Source organism: Anticarsia gemmatalis, chromosome 2, assembly GCF_050436995.1.
Source record: "Anticarsia gemmatalis isolate Benzon Research Colony breed Stoneville strain chromosome 2, ilAntGemm2 primary, whole genome shotgun sequence".
In the NCBI taxonomy this organism is placed as follows: domain Eukaryota; kingdom Metazoa; phylum Arthropoda; class Insecta; order Lepidoptera; family Erebidae; genus Anticarsia; species Anticarsia gemmatalis.
Genome location: NC_134746.1, coordinates 2,825,919 through 2,853,072, shown reverse-complemented (window position 1 = coordinate 2,853,072; position 27,154 = coordinate 2,825,919). Strand labels below are relative to the sequence as shown.

General features: G+C 37.3%; 2 protein-coding genes across 3 annotated transcripts in view; one reads left to right on the top strand and one right to left on the bottom strand.

Moving 5' to 3' along the window:
* LOC142979377 (actin nucleation-promoting factor WAS-like) overlaps positions 1-14,553 on the top strand; it is a 27,472-nt gene extending 12,919 nt beyond the window's left edge. The window contains exons 3-11 of one of the 2 annotated variants that reach the window (XM_076124258.1): positions 1,408-1,507; positions 4,731-4,931; positions 5,220-5,333; positions 5,819-5,983; positions 6,548-6,658; positions 6,941-7,024; positions 7,215-7,456; positions 7,652-7,741; positions 8,157-14,553. In XM_076124258.1, coding sequence (XP_075980373.1) covers positions 1,408-1,507; positions 4,731-4,931; positions 5,220-5,333; positions 5,819-5,983; positions 6,548-6,658; positions 6,941-7,024; positions 7,215-7,456; positions 7,652-7,741; positions 8,157-8,324 — 1,275 coding nt within the window. In that variant the 3' untranslated portion in view covers positions 8,325-14,553. Of the gene's footprint in view, positions 1-1,407; positions 1,508-4,730; positions 4,935-5,219; positions 5,334-5,818; positions 5,984-6,547; positions 6,659-6,940; positions 7,025-7,214; positions 7,457-7,651; positions 7,742-8,156 lie in introns of both variants that reach the window. The other variant, XM_076124249.1, reaches the window with a different exon arrangement.
* LOC142979369 (uncharacterized) lies at positions 14,539-27,154 on the bottom strand. Its single transcript, XM_076124238.1, has 6 exons — positions 27,105-27,154; positions 26,813-26,976; positions 24,022-24,154; positions 22,702-23,815; positions 21,643-22,465; positions 14,539-21,453 (listed from the first exon to the last, which is right to left on the bottom strand). Exons 2-6 carry the CDS (start codon positions 26,930-26,932, stop codon positions 18,748-18,750), a joined length of 4,896 nt encoding a protein of 1,631 aa, XP_075980353.1. The 5' UTR covers positions 26,933-26,976; positions 27,105-27,154; the 3' UTR covers positions 14,539-18,747.

The window sequence follows — 27,154 nt, the reverse complement described above, 5'->3', positions numbered from 1 at the left end:
GCACTAAGAATTGCTCTTGTGTCGCGGGGACTTTTACACCCATACAAACAACGAACACAGAGTACAACCAAACAATTTTTATAGTTCGTTACCTTAGTAACATTTATATTGTATCAACCTAGTTCAACTATACAATATAGTGACATGAGTTGTAGTATAAATGGTGTCCGATATTAAAAATCTGAATGTCATTATAATAGTAACCGATAAATGGGTAGCAGGTAAAAAGACAATAGCGATATTAATACATTATGAAATGTATGTTAAAACTTTGCTCTAAAATTTTAATTAAATTATACCAATGCAAAAATATCAAAATACAAGACTATGTGGGGTCTAATGGAATGCTTTCTTAATGCAATCTCTCTAAGCATCAGAGATCTGTCGCTCGTAAAAAGTACCTTTTGAGTCAAAAGGCACTTTTTACAAGCGTTTGGAGGAGGTCAAAAGTTTTGACCTTCTCCAATATTAGGTAAATTGCTATCGAAAGGGTAAATAGTACTTAAAATTACCTTACTCTACTCCTGAAATGAATTATTTAAGTAATTCATTCTTTTTCTATCAGATAGACTGTCAGAATCGTATAGTTTGAGCTGATTGAAAAATCAAAAAATATCTTTTTTTTGTGCCTACAAATTATTTACTTACTCCTGCTTCCTGTACAATAAACGGAATATGCTATTAGTATTGACTCATATAGCTACCTATTTACCTTTTTACGTTTATAAATAAACACTTACACATTAATGTAACAGCAACACCAACGGTGATACTAATCTGAATCATAAAAAAACACCCTAACGATTAGCAACTGAAAGACTTTGTCGGCCTATGACATATAATCCGACAGCCTTCCCGGCGCAATGGTTAAGGTGGTCGCCACGCCACTACCAGTGTTTCAGGAAGTCGTGGGCTCGATACCCTCTCGGAAACAAATATTTGTGCTATCCACAAATAGTTGTTTCGGGTCTGATTGTACTTTGTGTCCGTTGTTTGTATGTTTGTAGAAGTCCCGCGACACAAGGGCAATTCTTTGTGTAAGAGTGGTTTTTATAAAAAAAAGATGCTGTTACCTATGTTCTAACTGGGCCAAGAACAAATGAGGGCTCTCTTAATCTTCTCATTAGTGCAAATAACGTCCTCATCGCCGGTTGCGCTCGCCAATCGGTAGATGATCAGTAGGTTAAGCAGCCCTTGCCGCGGACACTAGATTTGGCCTCATAGTGGCATTTGAACTGAAGTGTCCGTGCCTAAGAGGTCTCCCTTGTTATAAGTTGTTAATAGTCGTTCAGCCATATTCAAGGCCTTCGGGCGACTTGAACTACTTTGAAACTAGGTTGACTACCACTCTACGCTATAATTAGCACAAATTGGTTGTTATTGATATTTTGTTGTTTATTATTTCAGGAGTACATGGCCGCATTCAATTTCGCAAATGAAAGTGAAGCGAACATCCTCAGGGATATTCTTCTTCAGAAGATCGAACTCAGGAAAAATAGACGAGAAGGTATGTAAAAAAATATTACTTCTTTCTTTCAGCGTGGACAGATTATCTGAGAGTTTGTTGAGGCGTCTAACAAAAATGTTTCTGTAATCGGACTAGTCGTCGCAGTCTGACAGGGTAATATAATACTATATAGTTCTGTTGTGCGAAAAGGATAGCGGTTTATATATCAAAATCGTCAGAGTGAGATCCCCGTGGCTTGAGAGACGACCTCTGATATGCAAACCTTCATAGTTACCTCTTAAAGTCTGCATTCTATAAATTGAAGTCTATTTTTTAACGACTACTTAGCACTAACATACTAAAACTTACTTAGGTTTAAAATATCCATTCACGCAAAAGTTACAAATATCATCACAAAATCTATATGTGATATTATATGCTTCTTATTTTTGTCTAGCAACGTAATTCATGCTTTTCTGTAAATTTAATATTTCCCTAGATAAAAATGACATTTTTGTTAAATAAAATTGTAAACTAAACTGTTTAAATCTAGGAATCCTTTTTTGCTAAATAGGAAAGAACATACATTCTTCCATCCCTACAAACTATCATTCTATCAGTACCTATAGTTATTCATATTCCTTCAGTAACCTAGCAATTTCTTAGTATTGTAAGTGTAGAGGAACACAATAGACCTGGTCAGATTGTGTAACAGACACTCGCTGTGTGATACACTCGTATTATAGGGATATCGCTTCTGCTATGGGTAAGTAGTGACTATGGGTAAGTGGGCGATGGTTGTTCTTAGACGATTGCTGCCAGGTTACTATAGACTTTCTAATCATATACTAAGTTTCCCTTCCGTTCCGTTCCCCACCCCTCGTGGAGAATAAATGTTAAAAATAAAATTTCGTTGTCTATCGAAGGACTAGAGGTTGGTTACTATAACACTAACAAAATTTCATTTCAATTAATTTAGTATTTCAACTGCGACTGTTTTACAGACATAGATTTCTTCTTCATTTCTAAAAGTATCTTTCGACCGCGGCTCAATTTAAAAAAAACAGCTGTTAAAAAAATACATGTAAATCAGTTCAGCCATTTAGTCGTGACGTGTCAGGCACACAGTTTCTTCCGTATTTTTAATACTAATATTGTATTGACAGTATATGCTTAACATTCTTTATCATCGATTTTTCCGCATTTTTTGTTGTATAAGTGAGATAAACCATTACCTTACCCTTACCTTCTACCCATCTTCAAGACTTCGTTTCCATTCAAGTTCCCTTATACCTATTGCCACGACTGTGTAAATTACACTACTTTCATTGCCAGTTTGTTTTTATATAACACTCGTAATAATTCTCATAGTATTATGTGATGAGCTCATTTAGTTATTGTTACCGACAGTTATGTTCTTAACGCACTATGTGGTAACGTTGTTTACAAACAATCGCCACTACAAACACGTATTGTGATCTATTTCACTGAATTATTATATGTATATGTCATCACTTCATTTTACTTTAGAAAGTACGTTTATTGTTAGTTTTTTCTATACTACCTTTTATAGTAGGCAAAGGTGTAAAGGTACACTCAAGTTTCACTTATTGCTGTACCAGCTTTTACCCGCAACTTCGTCCACCTGAATTTTTCCATGGGAATGCGTAATTTTTCCAAGTAGCCCATGGTAGTCCTTCTCGAGTTTCAAAATATCTCCATACCAAATTTCATGCAAATTGGTTCAGTAGTTTAGGCGTGATTGAGTAACAGACAGACAGAGTTACTCTCGCATTTATAATATAATAAGTATGGATTCTGATAATGTCCCCAGACTCTACCGAAGAATATTCTAACAGAAAAACAAAAATCAACAAAACGCCTGTGTAATTATGATAGAGCCAAAAATCAAATTCTAAACCTTTCTGCTCAACTGTAGTTCGCATTGCTGTCTGGTCTCCAAAATGATAGCCTGATTATACCCTTATCCCTATCTGAAGATAGTTAATTGAGAATGGTCATAAGACTACCTCAAGCCATACGAAAGAATAGGACAGAATAGTCATCCAAAATTCTAGACTCGTTTTAAAACCTAGTGTTTTTCTTAATCTAATTAATGAAACAGTCACCTTAAATACTGGGTCTCACTCGGGTCATTCACATTAAAAACGGCTTAATTTGTAAGGTGCAACTACCTATTAGCCTCTCTGGGACACCTCTAATAGTATTTGATGATTTCTCACTTCATAACTTATCACATTGTTTAAGTATTACTTACATATGTACTTCCATACAAATATTTACACAGTTTTCCCATGCGTGTTGGCAGAGACTAAAGAACGCTACTTACAACGATCCGTGATAACTTCTTTGACTGTTTATTTCTTACCTGTTTTGGTTGGTTTGCTTGACGTTTTGGCACTCGCCGGGTCGAAGACGCAAGTTGGCTTTCTGATTGCAATTAGTATTTTGTAGTAGTTTATGTCTTTATTTCATAAATACAGAATAAATTATGCAAATCGATCGCGCTGTATTCGTTGTTAAATATGGGGGGTTTCTGAGACAACACAATGGGTGATGGAGCGACAATATTTTAATTAGAAATATGTATGACGCCGTGACAAGTTTCAATCGACGGGTCATCGAGTATATCCATACTAATATTATAAATGCGAAAGTAACTCTGTCTGTCTGTCTGTCTGCTACTCAATCACGTCTAAACTACAGAACCGATTTGCATGAAATTTGGTATGGAGATATTTTGATACCCGAGAAAGGACATAGGCTACTTTTTACCCCGGGAAAATGACGCATTTCCCGGGAAAATTCAGAAAATTCAACGAAGTCGCGAAACATCAATATTATAATGACATTGAATTAACAAAATTCCGTTACCATGGCAACTGTTTTAATGGCGGATATGCCTTAGCGCGACTTCGTTATAACAAGAGATATAAATAATTTTGAGAATATTTTTCGTGAAAAAAAAGCATATTTTATATCATCACGCTACGTCCAATAGGAGCAGAGTACCTAACAGTAAAAAGTGTTACAAAAACGGGAAAAATTTTGACCCATTCTCTCTTATGTGACGCAAGCGAAGTTGCGCGGGTCAGCTAGTAGCTTTATATTTTGTAGCTAGGAGGTATAAACTAGCTTTTAAAATGCCGGGGTTTTGCAGAAGTGTGGCCTTTATCCCTCCATCCCAAAAACCTCTAAGTATAAAAATGGTCTTTATAGTTGGTATTTAATAAATAGCTTATAAGTGTTATGTAATGTGCAGAGCGTCGCAAGCGCACGACGGGCGCGGCGCGCAGCAGTTACGGCGGCGCGGCGCGGCACAACGGCGCGCTGCCGCCGCCGCCGCGCGAGCCCGCGCCCGCGCCGCTCCCCGCGCCCGCGCCCCTCCCCGCCCCGCTCCCGCCGCCGGCCCTGCCGCCGCAGCCGCTCCCGCTGCCGCCCAAGGCGAACAACAACACGCTAGGTAGTGAGTATCTATAAATAGCCATTGTAGTGAGGGATTCGGTGTCCCTCGAAATACTTTAGCGTACCTTAAGGTTCAGAGTTTTGGAGTTAGAGATAATTACAGTACATTTTAGACACATAACTTCGATCATTTTATACTATAATTATGACTAAATACTAAAGCAAAGTCAGCCAATAACAAAAACACATTCCAAAAGAGTATTTTTTTACTTAAATTAATCTTAAATACACAAAGTCTTGAACAAATGTTTTTAGAGAATGCTTATAATGAATTTATAAACTTCAGGACACACGTTGAAGAACAACAAGAAGCCGAAGAAACGTGGAATCACTAAAGCTGACATCGGCAGTCCACAAGACTTCATACACGTGGCGCACGTCGGTTGGGATGCTAACAAAGGTACAATAAACCTACGTATACTAATGTGTTCGTTGTGTAAAAAACAAAATCATAATAAAACTTACCTTATTTGTATGACACATTTGTTTAACGTTACGAGACAGCCAAAATTAAAAAATATTTAACTAAGTCGCTCTTCTCGATGCAAAAGTGCAGCACCTGAGAGTGACCCTTTAAATGGGGAAGTTGACTGCCAGTCAAATCAGAAAATGTTTATGAAATGTTAAAAATACATTTTACTATACAAATACGATATAGTTATGTCACAGGTTTGTATTTTCGTTGGTATTAATTGAGTACCTAATACATTTTAGTCTGTAATAATATTAATTTCAATAATATTAACGAAAAGAGAATAACTTAGCATGAGCATTTAGATTAACCTTTTAAGAGTAGGTACAAGTTCAATCAATTTTTGTTAATCCAGTCAACTATCCTGTTGCGCTTGATTAGCAATAAATTTAAATAATAACATTTGTGGTCAGGTTTCGACCTGGACAAGGCGCCGAACTCGGACGAGCTCCGGTCGTTCTTCACGAAGGCCGGGGTGTCGGACACGCAGCTGCAGGACCAGGAGACGCGCGAGTTTATATACGAGTTCATTGAGATGAACGGCGGCTTTGATGCCGTCACTGAAGAGTTACGTAATGGTAAGTACAATTAAATTATTTATAATATTTTTTTTTTCGTGGTTTATACCATTTATTAAGGAGAATGTCCTCGTCATAGATTTCCTTAGTGAACGATAATCTCGCATATTTACGTTCGTCGCGTCGTGTTTATGGAAGGCCATATAAGTATCTTATTTCACATCACTTTGACGCAAAACTTAAGTGAAGTTAAAATCGTTGACTAGTTGTTTAAAAAGCAAAGGCCTGACTCCACTATCAAGAATTTGAGGCGCCCATAGCCAGTTGCGCTCACCGGTCGGTAAACGATCTTTGGGTAAAGCAACCGTTGGAGCGGTCATTCCATAGATGGGTGACCGCATAGTGGCATTTGAACTGGGCGTCTCCGTGCTTCGGAGAGCACGTTAAAAGTCGGTCCCGGTTGTTGTCTACTAAAATAACAGTCGTTAAGCCACGTCAAAGGCCTTCGGGCGGCTTGAACAACTTTGACACTAGGTTGACAACTAACCATACGATAAGAAGAAGACTATCAAGAAACTGCAAATGTACAATTTTGACTGTATGTATATTTTTTGTGTCCCACAGTAGCAGGTCCGCGGCCGGCGCTCCCCCCGGCGCCCAGCACGGCCGCGCCCGCCGCCCCCGCGCCGCCCGTGCCCACGCGCAGCCCCGCGCCGCCGCACCCGCCCGCACCACGTCAGTATACATCACTTGTTACGTGCTCATTCATTTCAAGTTTTGTGTATGAATTTTATATTTATATATTTAATGGTGGGTATATGCCCACCGTAAAATGAACGATATAACAGGCAGTGCAAGAATTTTTTACCCACATGGATGTAACAAAAGGCCTTTATGGAGAAACTCGACTCGCTCACAAGTTACAAGCGCAACACATCCTAACATACTCGTCATCTGTTAAACGTGCACGAATCCGTGCACGTTTAACAGTTGTTTAACGTTGTTATTGTATTCCAGCGTCCCGCGCCCCGCCCCCGCCGCCCGCCCGCGCCGTGCCCCCGCCCCCCGCGCATCGGACTGCACCGCCGCGCCCTGCACAACGTATGTATTATATTTTGTATAACTAAATGAGTTTAAATTGCACTCTCAAAAACTACATTTACGTACGTTTCAAAAACTTGTCGTCAAGCTTCTCAAAGTTAGTTGACCCTTATTTGTATATCTTACCACGGATTTATCACAGAAGGAATTATTTTATTGAGATATTTATAATATCGTTTTCTCTCCACAGCGATATCATCGGGTCCGCCGTCCGTCCCGCCGCCGCCCCCGCCCGGCTCGGCGCCGCCTCCCCCGCCGCCCGCGGTGCCGGCGGGCGCGCCCCCTCCCCCTCCTCCGCCGCCCGCTCCCCCCGCGCCGCCCCCCGCCCCCGCAGCGCCCCCCGCCCCTCCCGCATTCGACGCCGCGCCCGCGCCCGGACTTGACCCCAGAGCGCAGCTCATGGAGAGTATACGTAGCGGCAAGGCTTTGAAGGTATTTGTTGTTGTTATATATTTAGATTTCATTCCTGAATGATGTAATTAATAAAGTTCTAACTAGTTATAATCGATTGTGGTTGGTAAAAAAAAATATTCTACGCTGGATTTGAAAGGAAAACAAAGTAGTTTTTTTTTACAACACGATTATTATTAATGAGAAAACTTTAAATTGTTTGTATAATTGTTACAGCCGGTGGAAGCCGCTCCCAAGGTGGCGGCAGCAGAAGACGGCAGGAGTAATCTGCTCAGTGAGATCAGACAAGGCATCGAATTACGACCGGTAATATTTTTTCGTTTTTTGTATCCATATATTTTTTTTAGGTTAAGTTAGAGGATCTATAAATATGTTATGGACTAGTGTTTTGAAATCGTTTTAAGAGTGCAAATCATTGTAAAGCTAAGCTATCAAAAAAATGTTTTCATTTGTACTTTTTTCATTCATATAAAATCCTAAGAAAGATTACAGTGAATAGTGATTTCAATTAGTTCGGTTCACTACACATATAATCAGTTCGGTATTAATCGGCCTAGTCGAGCGGCAAAACCGAATACGAGTAGATGAACCCGATCGCTAAAAGTTGTTCGATAAAAATATTGCCGAACCAAATATGCGTGATGCAAGTTTAATAGAAGACGAGGTTAGGTACTCATTCATTCGTTACATCGTTGGTACTAACGTGTGGTGGTGTCGCCAGGTGTCCCGCTCGGACAGCAGCAGCGGCGGGTCGCGGCGCGCGGGCGCGGTGCGCGGCTGCGGGCTGGCCGAGGCGCTGCAGCGCGCGCTGGAGGAACGCTCGCGCGCCATACACTCCTCCGACGACGACGACGACGCCACCACCAGCGACGGCGAGTGGGACGACTGAACACCACCTGTGCGCTTACTGCAGGCTTCTACGAGCAAGGGCGACCCTATATTGTCAAATGTAAGGTCCATTTATCAATGTTCACGCGGTAATTACGATCACTTTGCTATGTACAACAGGCTTTTAAAATATAAGCTACCTTTTTCATTTGAAATAAGGTATTTTTGTTGATAAAACACTGAGTTGAGTTCGGACTTTGTTCTTCATTAATAATGCTTTGATGTAACTACAACAAAAAAAATCTAAATTTTTCAATTGAAGTCCAACTTACATGACTCATTCATGGAAACTTATAACTCCATCTCTGAAACTGCAGACGAGATTATGTTTTCGTAAATTCGCTTTCCAGACCACTTATCAGTCTTTTGCAAATAAACGCTATATACCTAACTCGCTTTCAATCCATAATCGACCTTAACTCTTAAAAGAAAGAGCTGATTGTTCAACTAAATCATTACAGCTTATAGTGTCTTTGAAGCAATACTGTCGATAATTTAACAATAAATAACACAGCTAAGTTAAAATAGCACAGGCTTTAATTACATTCTCGCTGACAACCATACAGACAAAAACCTTTTTTTATAAAAGAAATAGCCACATGCACCACTTCTTCATAACATACTTACGCAAGTTTAATTTTAAACTTTAGCTTTGACTTTCTTAAAAACAATTTAATTTTAAATCATCGTGATCTTTCGTGATAAATAAGCCATATTTCAAATTATTTTCCCCCTAAAACAAATGTTATACCCTCCAAATATCAGTGTGCCTGTAAAACGTGCTAATGTAAATATGCTGTTGTCGCGTTAGCTCTTAAAATATAGACGTACCTATAGAAACAGCGAACCTTTACAAGATAAATGAATTAAGAAACTAAAGTTATCGATTTATTCGAACTTTAAAGCCCCGTTTCACCACATCTGGTTAAGTACCAGATAACTTATCAAATGGAATTATGACAATTGTTTAACGTAATTGGTTGTCAATATCTGGTAGATTGGTTATCTGCCACTTTCATAAGTTGTGGAACTAAAATATTTTGACACAGACTAGAGTCATTATTTTTTGTTATAAGGTCAGACCAATAACGTTTTTTCTTTACGCTTTTGATTATTTTATTTTTTTATAACGGTTGCGACATCTAGCCTTTATAGTTTTATCCTAGTCAAGCGATTGTGTTGACGTCACAACTGCTTAAACAACTACAGAAATATACCTGCCTCGCTCTTAAGTACTGTTAAACTCACAGCGAGAGCGAGATAGCAATATTTTGTAGTTGTTAAGTAGTAATTTAAAAATATAGATGTTTTTTTAATAAAAAACAATAATAACTACCTTTATTTAGTATTAAATTAACCGTTTTATTAATAAGTTGGTTGTTTTATTGTACGGAAATAGTCACTTAATATGTCTACTTAAATTACGTTTTGGATTTAAAATTCGTTACAAGTTGTGCGGTTTGACATTCTTCGAGGACATAAGGAACAACAGATTTTTATTAGTAGATATTTTCAAAAGAAAATAGGAAATATGTGGTTTTGTTTTTGCGCGAAACGTGTCAAATCGTATTACAATATATTTTTACCTTCATATTAATTTAAAGTATAATCAATACAATAAATAAATCGAGTATTATTTTTACATAGTTTAAGTTGTAAAGCTGTAAGTTGAGCTTAAATCAGTTAAGAAAATTATATTTTTATTAATATTCTGACTTATGATTTCTAACAATTACTACATAATTAAAAACAGTCGACTGTTTATTTAGATTTTTATGTAAAAATCAAATTAACGGCTGGAAAATATATAGTCAGACAACCTAATAGAGAGCCTTAGCATGTAAGATTTGTCTAGATTATAGTTAATCTTTCTGGGTGGGTAGCCGCAAACCTTGCAGATAAGGCTTTCTACTAAGTTGTTTTACTATATACATTTAGTTTTTATTAGTAATGACTTATTTAGTGAGCCCTGAGCAATACGTAAAATAAGTTGCAATACACGACGAGAGTGTCTTATTATATATATGTATGTGTATAGAAATGTAAGCTTTTTCATCTATTTTCTTCGTATTTTCTATTAAATATTCTTAGTCAAATATTTTCGTGCGAGTGCCAGATTGTTTTGGACAAAGTTTACTAGAAAAAACAGGTTATTTTTACGTTTAAAAATTGATTAACACTCGGTTTCTGAGGTACGTTTAGCGCCAGTTAATCTTTTCAATAGCGTTTAAACTCATATAAAAAACGCAATTGAATAGATAAACTACCGCTAAATGTACACAGAAACCGGGCATAAGTCAAACTGTTTGCTTCAGTCATATTTAATACACATATTAAAATAGTGGAAAAATAAGTTTTCAGTAGAGGTTGCTTTGTCCAAACAATAAAACAAATTAGACCAAAATGTGATATGTCCAGACATATATGCTCATTTATTCATCGTTATCTTATATTTATCGAGTCAAACATTTTATAGGCAAGCTAATAGTGCGCCAAATTTTTCTATACAATTTCAAATATCTGCTGAAGTTTTAAAGGAGTTTCATAATTTATTGGTTTGCTCAATTGTGAGTTGTGTCTGCAAATTGAAAATGACCGCGCTTTTACATTTTTGCAAACTCTTAGAATTGCAAACAGGTTTCTTTTATAATACTGTATTTCTTCTGAAATCTTCAGCAGGTAGTTTGAAAACGTCTAATTGATATTTTGTTTGTTTCGAGGCAGCTGATTATTGCCTCGAGTGGCTGCCACCGCGGTATGCTCAACTGTACGCTCAATAACTGCCTCGACACAAACGATCATAAATAGTTTATTTCAATTTATTTGTATATACTTTTTGACTTCTAAATTAAGTGATTATGTAATACTTTTTAATATTATTCTACTTATTCATATTTTATTGAAATGTACGGTGTTATTTGTTGTCAAGTGGAAAGAACACGCTAACAAAATTGATATGGAAAAAGCACAATTTAATTTTCAAAAAATCTATCTTATTCTATGTGTATGTTCGAACAATCTTTGAACTAAAGGCTGACGTTCACTTTCTACGATCACTAGTATCATAGCTGATGTAAAATGTGTATATAATAACTTAGTGAATTGTAATAATGCGCTGTAATACGACTGAAACTAACATGAAGGTGATTCTAAGGTTACGGTGTGATGGGATCCGTGCTGGGAAACTAACAGCTTTGTGCACAAGTGTCAGTCTCGATATGCCAAAATGTTTGTTACTTGATTTCTTAAATTCAGTACAACTTTGTTTTACAATTCTTAAACCGTTAAAAAGCAGAACGACATAACAGCTTAAATAATAGTCTTTAGTTTAGCAACCGTATTTGCAAAATATAACCAGTTGTATTCTTGCATGAAAGCATATAATTAGCATGTAAACCTAATGTAAAGACTAGTGTAACGAGGAACATTTTTTATTTTTGTGATATTTTTTCACGAAAGCGAACATTTTGGATGCGCTTTTGAATATCAGTTATGTTTACCAGCGCAATGATATGCATATTTAATTTTTTATAGATAACTGAGTTACTTCATAAAATTTTGATTTGCGTAAAGATAAAACGAAAGTTACATATTTCCTTTTGCGCAAGTAACGTCATTTTAATGCGCTATATATTTTTTGCACAGAGTTATATTTTTATAGCGTGTAGTATTTCATAGCACGGACCCGAATCTAGATAGAGGATAGTCATTCGATAGAAATAGCATAGTTTTGACTAAATCGATTCACAAATGAATCGACTAGTATCGATTAACGCTTCAAAACAAACTGTTTATACGTTCTCTGTCGTATTTAAAATGAAATGGGGTCTATCCCACTAGTCCCGTTGAGTTGTCCCGTGACGGGACAATTGGCACTATTTTGTCCCAGTTGTCCCGTGGCGGGACAAGTGACACTGTTTTGGTGCCAGTTGTCCCGTTGCAGAAAAATCACGGGACTAATGGGACAGACGGAAGGGTCAAACAACTGGTTCCATTGAGTTGTTGTGTAAAAACAGGTACTTGGTACTTTAGTAAGATAGCAGACGTTGTACGTTGTGTTGTAGTACATTTTTTCTTAATTTCTAGTGGATAACTTGAAATTACATTAGGTACATGTTGAATTGACTTGAGTGTTTGAGCTGCTCCAGGGGCCTGTTAACAATATATTTTCTAGTTTCCTTACATTATGTTTTTTCAAGTAGGGTATTTCGGATAAGCATTTTACATTTATGGTATGGAAGGTCATAGATATAGTCACTCTTGTCGATTTAATTATAAAGTGAAAAGCCCAAATGGTAAAAAAAAAACTTCTTGTGAATTTAAAGTTTACATAGAGTAGCGTACAATTCATCATCTACTATCTTACCAAAGTACCAAGTACCTGTTGTCACGCAACAATTCAATGGAACCAGTTGTTTTGACCCTTCCGTCTGTCCCATTAGTCCCGTGATTTTTCTGCAACGGGACAACTGGCACCAAAACAGTGTCACTTGTCCCGCCACGGGACAACTGGGACAAAATAGTGCCAGTTGTCCCGTCACGGGACAACTCAACGGGACTAGTGGGATAGACCCTTAAAATGTGTGTCATTATATACTTTAAGCAGTAATTATCTAATTGAAATCAACTATTCAATTCATTTTACAAACATTTCACTCGTCAGTTACGTGCTTTTAGTTCGATTACTAAGTAGAGAGCCTTGGCATGCATAATTTTTATAGATTATACTTAATTAATAATTCATATAAAACGGGCCACCGTCAGCTACAGAAACATGCTGCGGGTCACTGATGTTCTAAATTTCTATGCCTTCGCCAGCCGGCAACAAGGCTCTCCACTAAGTTGATGGAATAAATACGCTTAAAAAAAATCCTACTGCTTTATATATTTAAAAACATTTGAAATTCAAAGCATACATGCTTGGTAGTAAAGCTATTATGTAAAATGAATTAAGAAGTTGGTTTCAAACAATAACACTACTGAGATATTAAATACTTTGCTCACCACTCTAATATTATACTTGTAACTTCATAATCTGGTTCACTTAATCTTAATATACACATTATTCGTTCGTACTGTGAGAACTATCAGCTAAAAATGACTTTCAATAACTTAACAGAAATTGTGGAATTTCTAGCAAAATTATTGAATTAAAAATGACACTATTCCGAGTTGATGGGTCTCACACTGCTGTTATATTATTATATACTTTAGTATGTTAGATCATTCAAGTAAAACAATATTATTTAGCAATGATATTTGTTGACCAATAAGAAACAATCGCAGTAGTTGCTACAGTTCAACGCTGATTAGTTATACACTATTTTTGAAATGAGTTGTATATGAGTAAAAGAGACAACACTGTTCAACTATTCAAACGTTACACGACGTTTAATAAGCCAGTAAAAACCTATTAAGAAGCGTAGTTAGTACGCGTAACTGGCGGTCCTGTATGACAAGATGTATGGATGTAAACGAAGCAAGACAAATTAATAAGGATCGCACCAAAATGGCGTTCTTTTATGTATGTAAATACCTTGTCCGAATTTATTTACTTGAATGATCTAATACCAATCTATAAATCAAAATTTTTCCCTTTAAAAGCGTGATTCAAGTTGAATAAAACTAGCATTGTATAAAATGAAGTTAAAATTTAGTTTTAAGGGTTATGACTATATGTATCTTATTATAACGATAGATATTTTTATAACTATCAACGTTTACGATGTATGTATTGTACCTGTAACACTTGAGGGGTTTTTGAATTGCTGATTGACTAATATAAATGTATCTTTGAAGTAATTTTGTATGAAAAAAACATGGTCGTATTGAGAACCACCTCCTTTTTTTGAGTCGGTTAAAAAACTGCTTTAAATATATACTTGAAGGTGATGAATTAGTTTTCGATTGAAATAGCCTCGGCTGTGTTGTACGTGGCTTCTTGTCATGTGAAATAACTTAGTATTTTGTTGTAATTGTAACGTAGGTGGTATTTCTGGTTAATTTTCTTTTTAGTGTGCGGGAGGGATATTTTATTTGATGATACCTGGACTTTGTTATATAGGGTTCTAGTTAAAGATTTTTTTCATGTCTGGTAAAAAAAATACTATGCCAGTTACACACCACCTTCAGCCGACCAAAGTGTCTATCAGATGCACTCTGTATGTTGGTTAATCAGTGATTTGAAAACTAGTATGTTGACTAAATAAAAAACATTATAAAAATTTCAATGATCATTTTATTTCGCCACCATCAACAAAATCTAAGGTAAAGAAACGTAAAGAAAAATGCCAATTTCAGACAAAAAAATACAAAATAATAAACATCAAAATAATAGTAACTTCTTTTGAAACATAATTATTGGAATAAACACTATATTTCTTATGATTAGAATATTTATAATATCTAAGACGAACTGACTGAACTTACTTATTCTAACTTACATCTACTCATTACATGCACTCCTTTGGCTAACAAGACATGTAAAACTTGTAAAAATTATACTATTACAATACAATAATAGTATTAAATGGAGATAGTTGTCATATTTGTGAAAATCGTGTTGTTCATAACACCAACTTGTAATCTTAATTCATTCTTTTTAAAGACAAAATCAGACTAAGTCAACCTGGCCGAAACGTCAAGCATGCCAATGCGTGATCGCGTTAATTCCCGTATTCTATTATATAATAGGCCAAATTTGATGTTCGTAAGATTACCTTAATATTAGTTCATACACATAGAGTGTAAGTGTCCTGGAATTCTTGATTGTACTCATTGTAAAAGAATCGAATTAAGATAACAGCTCATTTGCCTTCAAGAAATGTCCACAATATAATATCAATATCATTAAAATTGTGAGCGAATCACGAAAAATACGTTACCTTTTTACTAAACTATACTGTATATAAAATAAGATATATTTTAGAGAACATTTTACTTTCGCTTTTAAATTGCCACAAAGACTGGAATTATCGCGTGTTTAGTGTCAAATTTTAATATACAACTCAATTTTATTCTCATAATTTACTCCATAACTCTAATTCCATTCATCTGCTATAAGAAACCACCTATAATCTAGTGAAGCTATACACAATAGTAGACACGAAATACATTGAGACATATCACCGAAAATAATGCCCAAGAATCATATTCTTGAATACGAAGTAAATGGCACTGGAATAAGAAAACTGAAAAACATCGGTTAGAATTACAAAACGTAATACAAAAACGATCATGATAATCTGAAAATAGTCATACATTAAAATTTTATTTTCAAAGATCACGCATTTTATTCTTTTCTTTTAGAAGAATATTTGTATATGTTACTGTTAAAGCCCGGACTGTGGTAAATCCTAAGATTTTCCGGTAAAACCTAAGATTTACCAACTCTCAATGGTAAAAGTCCGAACAATCCTTTTATTTCGAACTTTTACCTCTATTCACTTGGTAAATCTTAGGATATACCTCAAGGGCAGGTAAATGTAGCTAATATAAAATAATTTAATAGTTATAAAGAAGAAGTTTTGGGCAAACCGACATGGGTAGGTTAGGTTAGAAGGTGGTTATTTTTTTTTAAACCACCCTGAAGGAGGAGCCCCGCGAAGCGGGGCTCCGGCGACATCTTCAAACTCTCATTATAACTATGTTACGGCATATATTTATATCCCTAGCATTATATTACGGCTCAAACACATTATAATATGACTTTATCGACTTTTACCGTGTCATTATGTAAATCCTAAGATTTGCCAATTAAATGGTGGTAAAAGTTCGAAATAAAAGAACGTTCGGACTTTTACCATTGAGAGTTGGTAAATCTTAGGTTTTACCGGAAAATCTCAGGATTTACCACAGTTCGGGCTTTTACAGTAACATATACACCCAATCAGCCATTGTTTTGCGCAAGACTGGCTTGAATAATCGTGCAGGATACTAAACATGTAATATCTGCAGAACTTTATTATACTTGCGCTATTTCACGAGTGTGCAGTCTAACCTTCGACTATGCACATGCCGAAAATAAACAAAATATTAATGAGGGTGTTAAAATGTCTTAAATCAGGCAATCAAATTTTTGACTGGAAAAACTTGCAGCTTGCTAAATGGAGAGACCGTCTATATAGAATCGTGAATTAATTACGAATAGGCAAGAATTTATTGAGTTCTAACCGGAATAATGTACTTAATTTTAGTCAGACAATCGTCACATAAAGCCAAAAACTGGTAAATACAAAATACAATAACGACATTATTTACAAGACATTTTACATCTGAATATAGAAGACGAGAAATAGTATCTACTCTACAAAACTAAGTAAGTATACATACCGACTAACCACCATTCGTAATAAACTATCTTTAGATAGAGATAGTTTGATTAAACCTATCCCTATGTAAAGATAGAATATTGGGAATGGACAAAAATGTAACTGGAAGTGTGTAGTAAAATCTTCGTTTATAATAAAAGTTGCCATGAAAAATTATACTAATTTGCGAAATAAGGCCAAATTCTAGAAGATACTTAATCCTTTTATATGCTGCCATTTATTTATATACTGTTTTAACGACAACATCTTTATAGCCATTGATCTTTATTCATCAGTATAGGCATATCTCACTGCTTGAAATATTTACGTACTGAATTACGAGAATAATATAAAATACTATTAATTGTAACTGTTACATCTACCTGTGGCCTATAACTCTATTAGTACTCAAAATCTCTATCTACACATACTTAACATAATTAGATTTATAATCACTACTTACACTAGCACACATTACACTATCCAGATCCATCGGCCTACAACTAACGCGGCATTTACAACGAAAATAAACACGTACTATTATCACTTTCCTACATTACTTGTAGAACGAAAAAGAACTTAGTTTAAGAGCTTTTAGGGCGGCTTCAGACGTATTTTTCTGCGTGTATACGGTCGTTTCAGCATACGTGCGAACACGTGTGCAATTGAATACACGTGTCAAAAAATCGGACGCTCATAATCTGGAATATTTCTGCGTGTTCCCTTAAAACGGTTGTGGTGTCATGTCAGTATCAAAATGAAGATGCTTATAGTTGCGCGTGTGGCAAAACGCGCACCTGTAAGTGCCTAGATGCGCTTTCAAAAACAATCTTATACGCGTATAAATCGCTAGTCTGTAGCCGCCCTTAAGACAAATAGTTAGACGTAATTAAGAGTCCCCGTAGACTACAGACTTAAAATCGGCCGATAGTTTAGTCGGGTTGGCCTGTTCGTGCGCACACTGTGCCAACAAAACAGTTGGGTTGGTCGCGAGTGCGCAGACTAGCCAACAAATGGTTTGGCCGATTAATTAAATTTACTAGAGTTGGTGAAGAGATCGGTCGCGTGAAATGTTTCCCAAAAATATTATTATTGCTTTATACTTGATACAAAGGAGAAAAAGAATGAAGAAGAGAAAGCGAGAGTATTGGGTACATCCCATTTACAGTAACAGATTATTGCAAGGGAAGTTTTACACTATTCATTCTAAATTACTAGACTTCCCGGAAAAAAATTTCTCCTTTTATCGAATGAGCGTAACTAGTTTCAACGAACTTGTTAAATTAATTGGACCTTCAATATCAAAGCAAGATACACATTTAAGACTTGCTATACCTGCAGAGGAGAGATTGAGCGTTACAATACGATGAAACAATCGCCAAGTGCGCGGGCGGCGCTTGAGCGCCATACTGATCAAGCGGTCGGCCGATAGTTCGCCGATGGTTCAGTTTGAAGGCAATCGTGAAGCCCATCAAACTTTTTTATCGGCCGATACTGAATGACTATAATGTGCGCATCTGCATACATCTTCATACTGATTAAGAAGCCGACCAAACTATCGGCCGATAGAAAGTTCGTAGTTTGCGGGGGCTCTAACAAAAGTCACCTGTATATAATTTTATCTCAAATAATCACAAGTAAAGCATAACGATCACGAACCAAACTTTTCAACGGTCATTCTTTAAAAAACCTTACTTAATAGTCTTACAAATAAGAACTCATACTTTTAGTTGTAAAAATGCGTTTACAAAAACTGTCTACACACAATGTAAAATTACGCATACCAGGTATATGACCTGGACCATATGCCAGCGATACCATAAACCTAAACCAGGTCTTATGTGATGCAATAAATAAACTTTGATGAGTAATCCGGCAGAATAAGTAACTTTATGCAGTCACAATATCGCGCGTGGGAGTAAAGATAACTTTTTCTACGCACCTCGCTTAGTACAGTCGTCTCCGTAGTCCTGGAAGCACCTGAGTACGTGCTATTCAGCAACCGTAAAAATAGGGCTATTGATTATAAATATGATTTTTGAACCTACAAACAAGTACCCACAAAACTATCAAAACTCATAGCTGTCATTTTCGGCAGTTACATTACAGTTATGTTCAATCATCATCATCAATGATCACAATAGTGTCAGGTTGCGTCTGTACATGGTCCACGTCTAGAGAGTCATCATCCGTGATGTTCACCACATTGTCCTCCGCCGCCGTCGACATCTCCTTCTGATACAACGACAGTACATCCGATATTATAGGCGACTGTATCGACAACGGCTGACCAGTTATATCTTTTTCAATATCTATTTCATTAAAATCTTTAAAATCCTGACTTTCCTGACTTTCTTCGTCTTCTCCAATCACTTGAGATAGCATTTCTTCTTCTTGTTCCTCCTCATCATCCGTCTGACCGTAGTATTTTTCGTCATCTTTCAAATCTTTGGGCGCGTACGTATTAATCAGTTCGTTCAGGTTAACATCGCATGTAAACACTTTGGAAGTATCTGAGTCTTCTTTATCACACTGATGTAAGGAAAACAGTTTGGAAGATGTAAAGTATTTGTTACAAGACTGACACTTGTTCGACAAGTGAGCTCGGTAGTGATTGTGAAGGTTCGGGAACTCGTCCCCGCACACCACGCACGGCTCCGGCTTCACAACAGCTCTGTAGTGCATTTTCTTCAAAGATTTGTGAACTATCTTCATATGTTTTATAAATAAGCCATATTTGACAAACTTCTCGTTACATTTTCTACATTTTATAGGCTTTTTGTTGTACTTTCTACTTCGGTGGGAGAACGCGTGGATGTTGAAAGCATCCATGGTTTTGAATTTGAGTGAACAGAACCTACACGATATTGAACCAGATCCTTTGTGTATATGATCGTGCTTCGCTTTAGAGCTCTTTCTAGTGATCGGTTTGAAGCAAAACGTGCACTCCTCATACTTGGGTTGTTCGTAAGTGCTTATAGTATTATTTCCTTCGTCGTCACTCTCAATAGCGCACAAATGATTATCGAAGTCAGCAGTTGAATAGAAATATTCGCCGCACTTTTTGCACCTGTTTTCTTCGTGATACGCCAAGTGTCTGTGCAGGTTGAAGAACGTTTTATTGCAGATCGTGCAGCTTTCTTCTATAGACTCCTTGGGCATCGTGACCCAGTCTTTGTCATCACCGTGGACGTCCCTCATGTGGTATATCATGTCTCTGAACGCGACGAACGTTTCATCACAGTGTTCACACTTTGTAGGCTCATCAACATTCAGCTGTGCGAAATGGTGATTCTTATGTTTACGATACAAAGTCATCGTGTTAAACTTCTTCTTACAATATATACAGCCAAAATACCCAATAGTTCTATGATAGATCTTATGAGTACTCAAAGCGTACTCATTTTCGAACACTTTAAAGCAATAATCACACACAATTTCCTTCTTCCCGGTCGACGCTTCCCTACACACTTTGATACTATGTTGTGTACGTAAATGGCAGTCTAACTTCACTTGCACATGGAATGGTTTGTAACAAATGTGACACTTAATTTTCTTAGGATAAATCTCAGTCTCTCCTAGCAGCTTTTTCTTATCACAGGAGAACGCTAGATGTCCTTCAAGGAACCTTAGCGAGCTGAAGTAGTCGAAGCAGTAATTACATCTTAGAGAGTTATGGTAGTCAAGGTGTCGTTCGAAATTTCCTTTACTGGCAAGGACCTTCATACAAATGGAGCATTGTAGGTCTTTCAGTGGTCCGGCGAGGCGTTGTTCCGTCCTCTCCGCTATCCACGTCTCCTCTATCCCGTGTACATCACGCACATGGTAATGTAAATCATACCCTCGGCCAAACGTCTCCTCACAGTGCGGACATTTCAAAGGTGTATCAATATACTTCTGCGTCAAATGACCTTTGATATGAATCCTATGGTTCTTCAACGATATCGTCTTTTTACCACAGAACTTACATTTGAAGAACTCTGGCTTTCTTAAATGAGCTTCCTCGTGAGCTTGCAGTCGTCGCTCATCGAGGAACACTTTAGCACACAGTTTACAAGAGAAATAAGGTTGTGGCGGCGCGTCGGGATCTGTTTTTATCATTTTACTCTCTGGATGCGTTCTCCTCAAATGCCTAATAAGTTTCACTAAATCTTTATAATACCGTGAACATATAGGACACTTCACTTTATCCTTCCTAAAGTTTTCTATCCTCTTTTTGTGAGACTGATGGTCGAAATTGTGGCCTTTGACGTGCCTTTTGAAGTACCCCTCGTCGGTATAACCTTTACCACATATATTGCACTTGTAAGGTCCATTTTCATCTTCGTAATGAGTCCTTGTATGTAGTTCTAAACGTCTTTTGTTAGTGAATTTCACTTTACATATATTACACTCGTGTCTAGCGCCGTAAAGGAATGTTTTAGAGTTATGCCAGATTAAATGATGTTTTAAGGAGTTTTCAGAGTCGCAGACTTTACCGCAGTGTTGGCAGGTGTGTTTGCCGTTGAAGATAGTTTTGTCAGCGTTAGTGGGCATGGCGTCACCGACTATAGTGTTCTGTACACTATCACCTCTCTTATAGTGTATGGCCATATGTGATAGATACACTTTCCTATGTTGAAACACTCTCTCGCAGATGGAGCACTGGTAGTCTTTGTTCTTGAAGCGTGTTTGTTTGTGGTAGGTCATGTGCGCCTGCGCGGCGCGGAGGTGCTTGCTCTTGCGGCCGCAGATGCTGCACGTGAGGTGCGCGGGGTCCAGGTTCGTGTCCGTGTAGTGCACGCGCATGTGAAGCTTATAGTGACACTGGAATCTGAAGGTCTGGAAAAAGGGATTTGATTAAATTCGTGAAATTAATGACTTGTTTTTATTTTTTGAAAAGACTTGAACTGTTACTTGTTATGTTTATTAATATGCCAATGTTCGAACGATTTACTTGCCAATATGAGACTTGACTAATATGAGAAATTTAATTAATTTGAAGATACTGAATAAATATGATAAACTTACTTCTTTACAAACGAAGCATTCATATTTCTTCTCAAGACTTTTGCCGACATTAGTATGCCAGTTGACGTGTCTCTTCAGTGATATCAGAGTGGGCATCTTCTTCTCACAGATGGGACAAGTGAAGCCGCTCAAGTCCACGAGCGGCTTGCCCTCCTCGACCGGAACCTCTCCAAAGTCGTTGTGACTCTGGATCCAGTCCAGGGGTTCCGACTTTGTCACAACGACTTCACAAAAATCCGACGGATTTACCGCCGCCGACTCCACTTTCTGCTTCAATCTATGTACTAGTTTTATATGTGTTGCGAGAGCGCTACAAGCTTTAAACGTGGCCTCGCACTCTGCACACGTGTACAGGTTCCTAGGCTTCATATTCTTAGATATATGCGTCTGGTTATGACTGTTGATGTCAGACACTTTCATCTGTAGGTCGCAAATGAGACAGCGCACCGAACAGTCTTTGAGGTAGATCTTGGCTCGCTTGTGTCCTGAACTCATGTTGTGTTTAGTTCTTTTATGGTGGAGTAGTAAACGTTTGTATGAGAACTGTTTCTCGCAAATATCACATGTATTGTCTTCTTCTTCTTGACTAGATTCAGACTCGGAGCGGTACTGCTTCTCACTTAGTAAGCTAGTAGAAGCTTTGTCAGGCGGCTCGGCTTTCACTTCGGTCGGTATATCCGTGTGACACTTCTGTGAGTGAGTGAGAAGAGCTTTTTTATATTTGAATTCTTTATCGCACACTTCACATTTGAATAGACCGCGCGCGTTTGTTGGACCGCTGTGTACTGATTGTATTGATGCCTCGTCGTCTAACGTACTCGCTCTGAAAGGTAAAAAGGCTGTTGAAACAGAAATTATGCCTATTGTTTGTAGCTCGGGGATCGAAATGTGTGAAAAAGCCCTGCCTAATCGACAATACAAAACTTACGGATTTAGTGAGTGCTAACTACTGACACATGCTCAGACAACATTGCAATTAATAAATATGATAGGGTGTAATTGAGATCTTATAACAAACATAATAGAAAGATTAGGAACATAATATTATAAAGATATTACCTTGACTCATTATCAGCCACTCCATCATCCTCAATATTAGAAACATGTGCCGCTAGATGCGAAATCAGCTGTTCTTGTGTCGGTAGTTTTTTAAAGCACATCCTGCACTCATGAGTCTCCGCCTCGGGCTCCACGAGCGACCCTCGCGGCTCAAAGTGCATGTTCCTCACATGCTGGTTATACGACGCTTTCCTCGTCGTCAGTTTATTACACACAGGACATTCCAACGGTTTCGTATCATCGAACATAGGACAGGAGGAAAAATGAGCGTTGTGTTCATGATAATCATCAAACAACTTGCCACAAAAGAGACAAGGTACCGGCACTCTCCTATTCGGTTCCGCCTCACGCTTCAACGCAGCTGCATGCACCACTTTCATGTGCTTAGACAAATTGTCGACAGTCTTAAACTTCGCCGTACAGTACTCGCATGAAAGACCCGTATTTTTGATGAACAAATTCTGCTTAGCGTCGATCGGTTCTAAAGATATGAGCAGCTGTTTCTCCGGTGACTTGACGGGTAATTTCCCGCACACGTCGGAGTGTCGCTTCAACATGATCTTTAATTTGAAAGTCTTGTCGCACTTGTCGCAGCTCAGTTTGTCCTCCACGTCAGTCGCGTCTTCGTGGTGTTTCCTCGGTATATCGACCACGGCATCTTCTCCCAACGTTTTCTCAGGATTTTTACCGTGCATCCTTGTGCTGTGTATCGCGAGGCTCCTGAACGCGTTGAATTCTTTCGGACAATATTTACATTTGAAGTTATTCCTCATCAACGGTTCATCGGAGTCGGTGTCAGGGAGGTAGGATGCGCTATTGTCTTCATAGTCAGAGTCTGGTTGTGAAGTATTTTCTGACTGTAATCGCGGCCTCTTTTTCTGTGACTTTCTGAGTTCTTCTACGCGTTTGGAGCCGGTCGGTCGGTAGTCGCTGGACCTGCCTCCGATGGAAATATTGCCGTCACTTTCGATGCTCCGTTTCCTAGTCCTAGTGGCAGGGGAGATCTTCTCTTCGATGGAAGACGAAGGTTTGGTGAGATTGGAGGTGTCTGTGTGATTCGAAAAGGCTGAATCGCTGCTTTGTCTATTAGGAGGCGGTGGACTGATGCTGAAACCTTTAACAAACAAACCTTGTTATTGCGTTTTAAATGCAAAAATAGTAAGATTGTAAGGTTAACCATATTAATAGTCAGCCCGTGACCACGGTCGACTTCGGACCGTAATTCGATCGAAATGTCGGGTTACCAATATATAAGGTATGCTATCCTTTAATTTTCAATCTTTACATTCTAATATTAGTTTGTAAAGTATTTGTATCTACCTGGAGGTGGCACATAGTTTCTCCTGAGTTCCTGGTCGGCTCGCTCACATTGTTGTTTAAATATGTAAGCACTGCTGAGCTTCTGTATGCACTCGGAGCAAACTTTGTCTGGTAACCCATCTCCGTCGTATATCTACAACAAAAAGTATAATTATAACCCTAACTTCACTACTACAAATAATGTTTTTTATATTACATTAGGTAACGTCTTACAAAACACTTTCAATATTAAGACTGATGTAATTGAATTGAATTGAAGAATAGATGCGAAGTTTAGCGCTAGAGACCATACAAAATGCGCACTATGCGATGACGTGGGACTTTGATTTGAGGAATTTGCGCTATCACTCAAAGATATTTAAATATGAAGGTTTGGACGTTTGGATTTAGTGTTTTTTCTCAATCACACCGAAACTGCTTAACAGTTTTTGATAAAATTTGGTACACATAGGATACTTTATATGCCCGGAAATCTTTTCACGCGATCGAAATTGCAAGTAGAGTGTAATTCGACTAATAGGTATTATAAATACGAAAATTTGTGAATATGTATGGTTAGTTAATCTTTTCTCTCCGCAAATACTACTGAACCGATTAGGGTGAAATTTGGTATGCAGATAGCTGAAGACCCAGAATAACACATAGGCTTATATCCCGGACAAACTTTTTATCCCGGAGTTCCAGAGCGATCGGGATTTTCACGGGAAAGATTTCCACGCGAACGAAGTCGCGAGCGGCCTCAAGTACATAATCATTTTAGGGAATTAAAAGTTCTTTGTGACGACAAGTTTCGAATATTATCTCCAAGCCGCGTATTTCCTGTTCGCCTTATCACTAACTTAGTAATAGTAACCACACGATGATCAGTCATCCGCCACCCACTTTCATAGTTGTAGACAAGTTCAAACTAGCATGGGTGCGAAGGTCACATTTGGACTTAGCAATGGTAGTTGATTTTATCTCAATTGACAATTTTGTAAGAAATGGAAAAAGTGGTTTCGAACTTAATTGCTTTAGTTTGGAATACATTAAAAATATTGTGTTTGTAGACTGAATATATTATACCAAAACCTACTTAGGGTAGTTGAATAAGTTAATGAAAAATTATTAAACTTGTACTTGTAAATAGTTCGTCTAAAATGCTCAGGCTATGTAGGCATTTTCATCTGATCATCAACAACCAACCATTTAAAAGTAGTCTTAATATTAAAGTGAAACAATCCACAAAACATGGTACAATGATAATAGCATCCAAATGATTGCATCATACATTGCCCATTGATACAGACACAAAATTTATTCAGATTTTTATACAATGAGTAACTTATTTTGTGGCTCCCTGTCAACAGTGCATATTTTTTAATATTATTATTTTGGCCCCAATGCGAAAGTTAGTTGCATCATACCAAGATTAAGTGAAGATAATTAACATTAATAGTAAGCAATAAGTGTTAATAAATAGCAATGAAAATAATGTATTCCCAGAAATATTTTATAAACAAGATAATTCACAGAAACAGTAGTTAAGATAATATATTATGAGTCATCTAACACATGAATCAGGAAGACTTGTGTACCCTACAGTTAGGTTTATGTTTGATGCAACATCAACATTAACTAGAGCAACAAAATGTTCTTTAATAATAGAATGCTGATCACGTCTACATATAGTACAGTCAACCAAAGGTGCACTACAAAATAAATATCCTCCTAAAACCCTTATGGCTGCCTCTTCACAAGAGACATTTGCAAAACAGGACAATGTGCAGAGCAGCTTGTTGGCCTCAGGGCTCAATCCCTATTCAAGGCGGATCCCTTGCCCAGTGGTGAGATATTAATAGGTAAAATTTTTCTATGTAAAAATTGTAGCACATGTTTAATGTCAGCTTTTCAGCTAATATGCATTTCAAATTTAAAGAAAATCTGAAAGTAGAAGTGAAACAGAGAGAATCACTTCCTGTTGTGATTGAGAATGAGATTGTGAACAGCTTGGTAACATTCACATGGCTATCAGGTATGCAGCCATATACCTAATTTGCCTCATAACTGTATATTGGGCATGTTTTTGGACTGTATAAACCAGTTCTGCTCACATGCATAGTTTCAATAAAACTGGCTCTGTAGCCAAATATCAACAAGGACTTTACCTAGGACATAAACCACACAGTAAGCCTGAAAATTGCTGAGACATATCAATTAGATTATCAAACACGAAAGTTACCCCTGAAAACTCATAAACTCTAGTCTTGTTTATTGTAATAAAATAAATACAAATAAAAATGATGCTGCAAAATAACAAAAACTAAAAATACATTAGCAGAAACAAAAAAAGCATAATTATTGAGTAACAACTGCTGAGCAGAAAGATAAATTAATAAATATTATTTACCATGCAAGTTACACTATACAACCAGTTAAATATATAAACTTAAAATTGTGCATTCAGCCAATATGCTACATAACTTAATTTTATAGGTACATGGACATTCAACGTGTTTTTTTTTTATGGTTGTAGTGTTTCCCACAGAATATACCGGGAAACATGCCAAAGAAAGTAATATGCACGTACTCACAACAACAAACCGTGAAAACCAAATGACAACAAAAGAATAACAGATACGTGTATTTTTTTTTGTACCGAATAGTAAACAAAAATACTAAAGCATTCATTTGCGAAGTTGTTCGACAAGTTATATCAGTTTTATAGCAATATTCAAACAGTTCATTTGTAACAAGAGCCTGCTGAGACTCATGTTTCGATCGCATGGCAACTTAAAATATTTCGACTTACTTTCACCCGGGCGCATTCCATAGCCATCTCCGCCAGCTGCAACGAATTGTCAACTGTGAAGATGGAATAGAAGTCCCCAAGCTTGAGGCAAAGCCTGCATTTTCCAAGTTTGAGGGCCATATTGATTTGTTCTCCAAAAACTTCATGACACTAAAACATCACATCTGTGGAAGAGAATACAGTTTGGACTGAAGTAAATCAGAAAACGTAAATTGTTTGGCCCATAGTTTAAAAAAAATATACTTTAGACTAAAGCAAATAAAGACGCTTTGAAAGTTTATAGAATATACACCTTCGATAAACCGGCATACTACACACGTAACGCACACATTCAAAGACAAA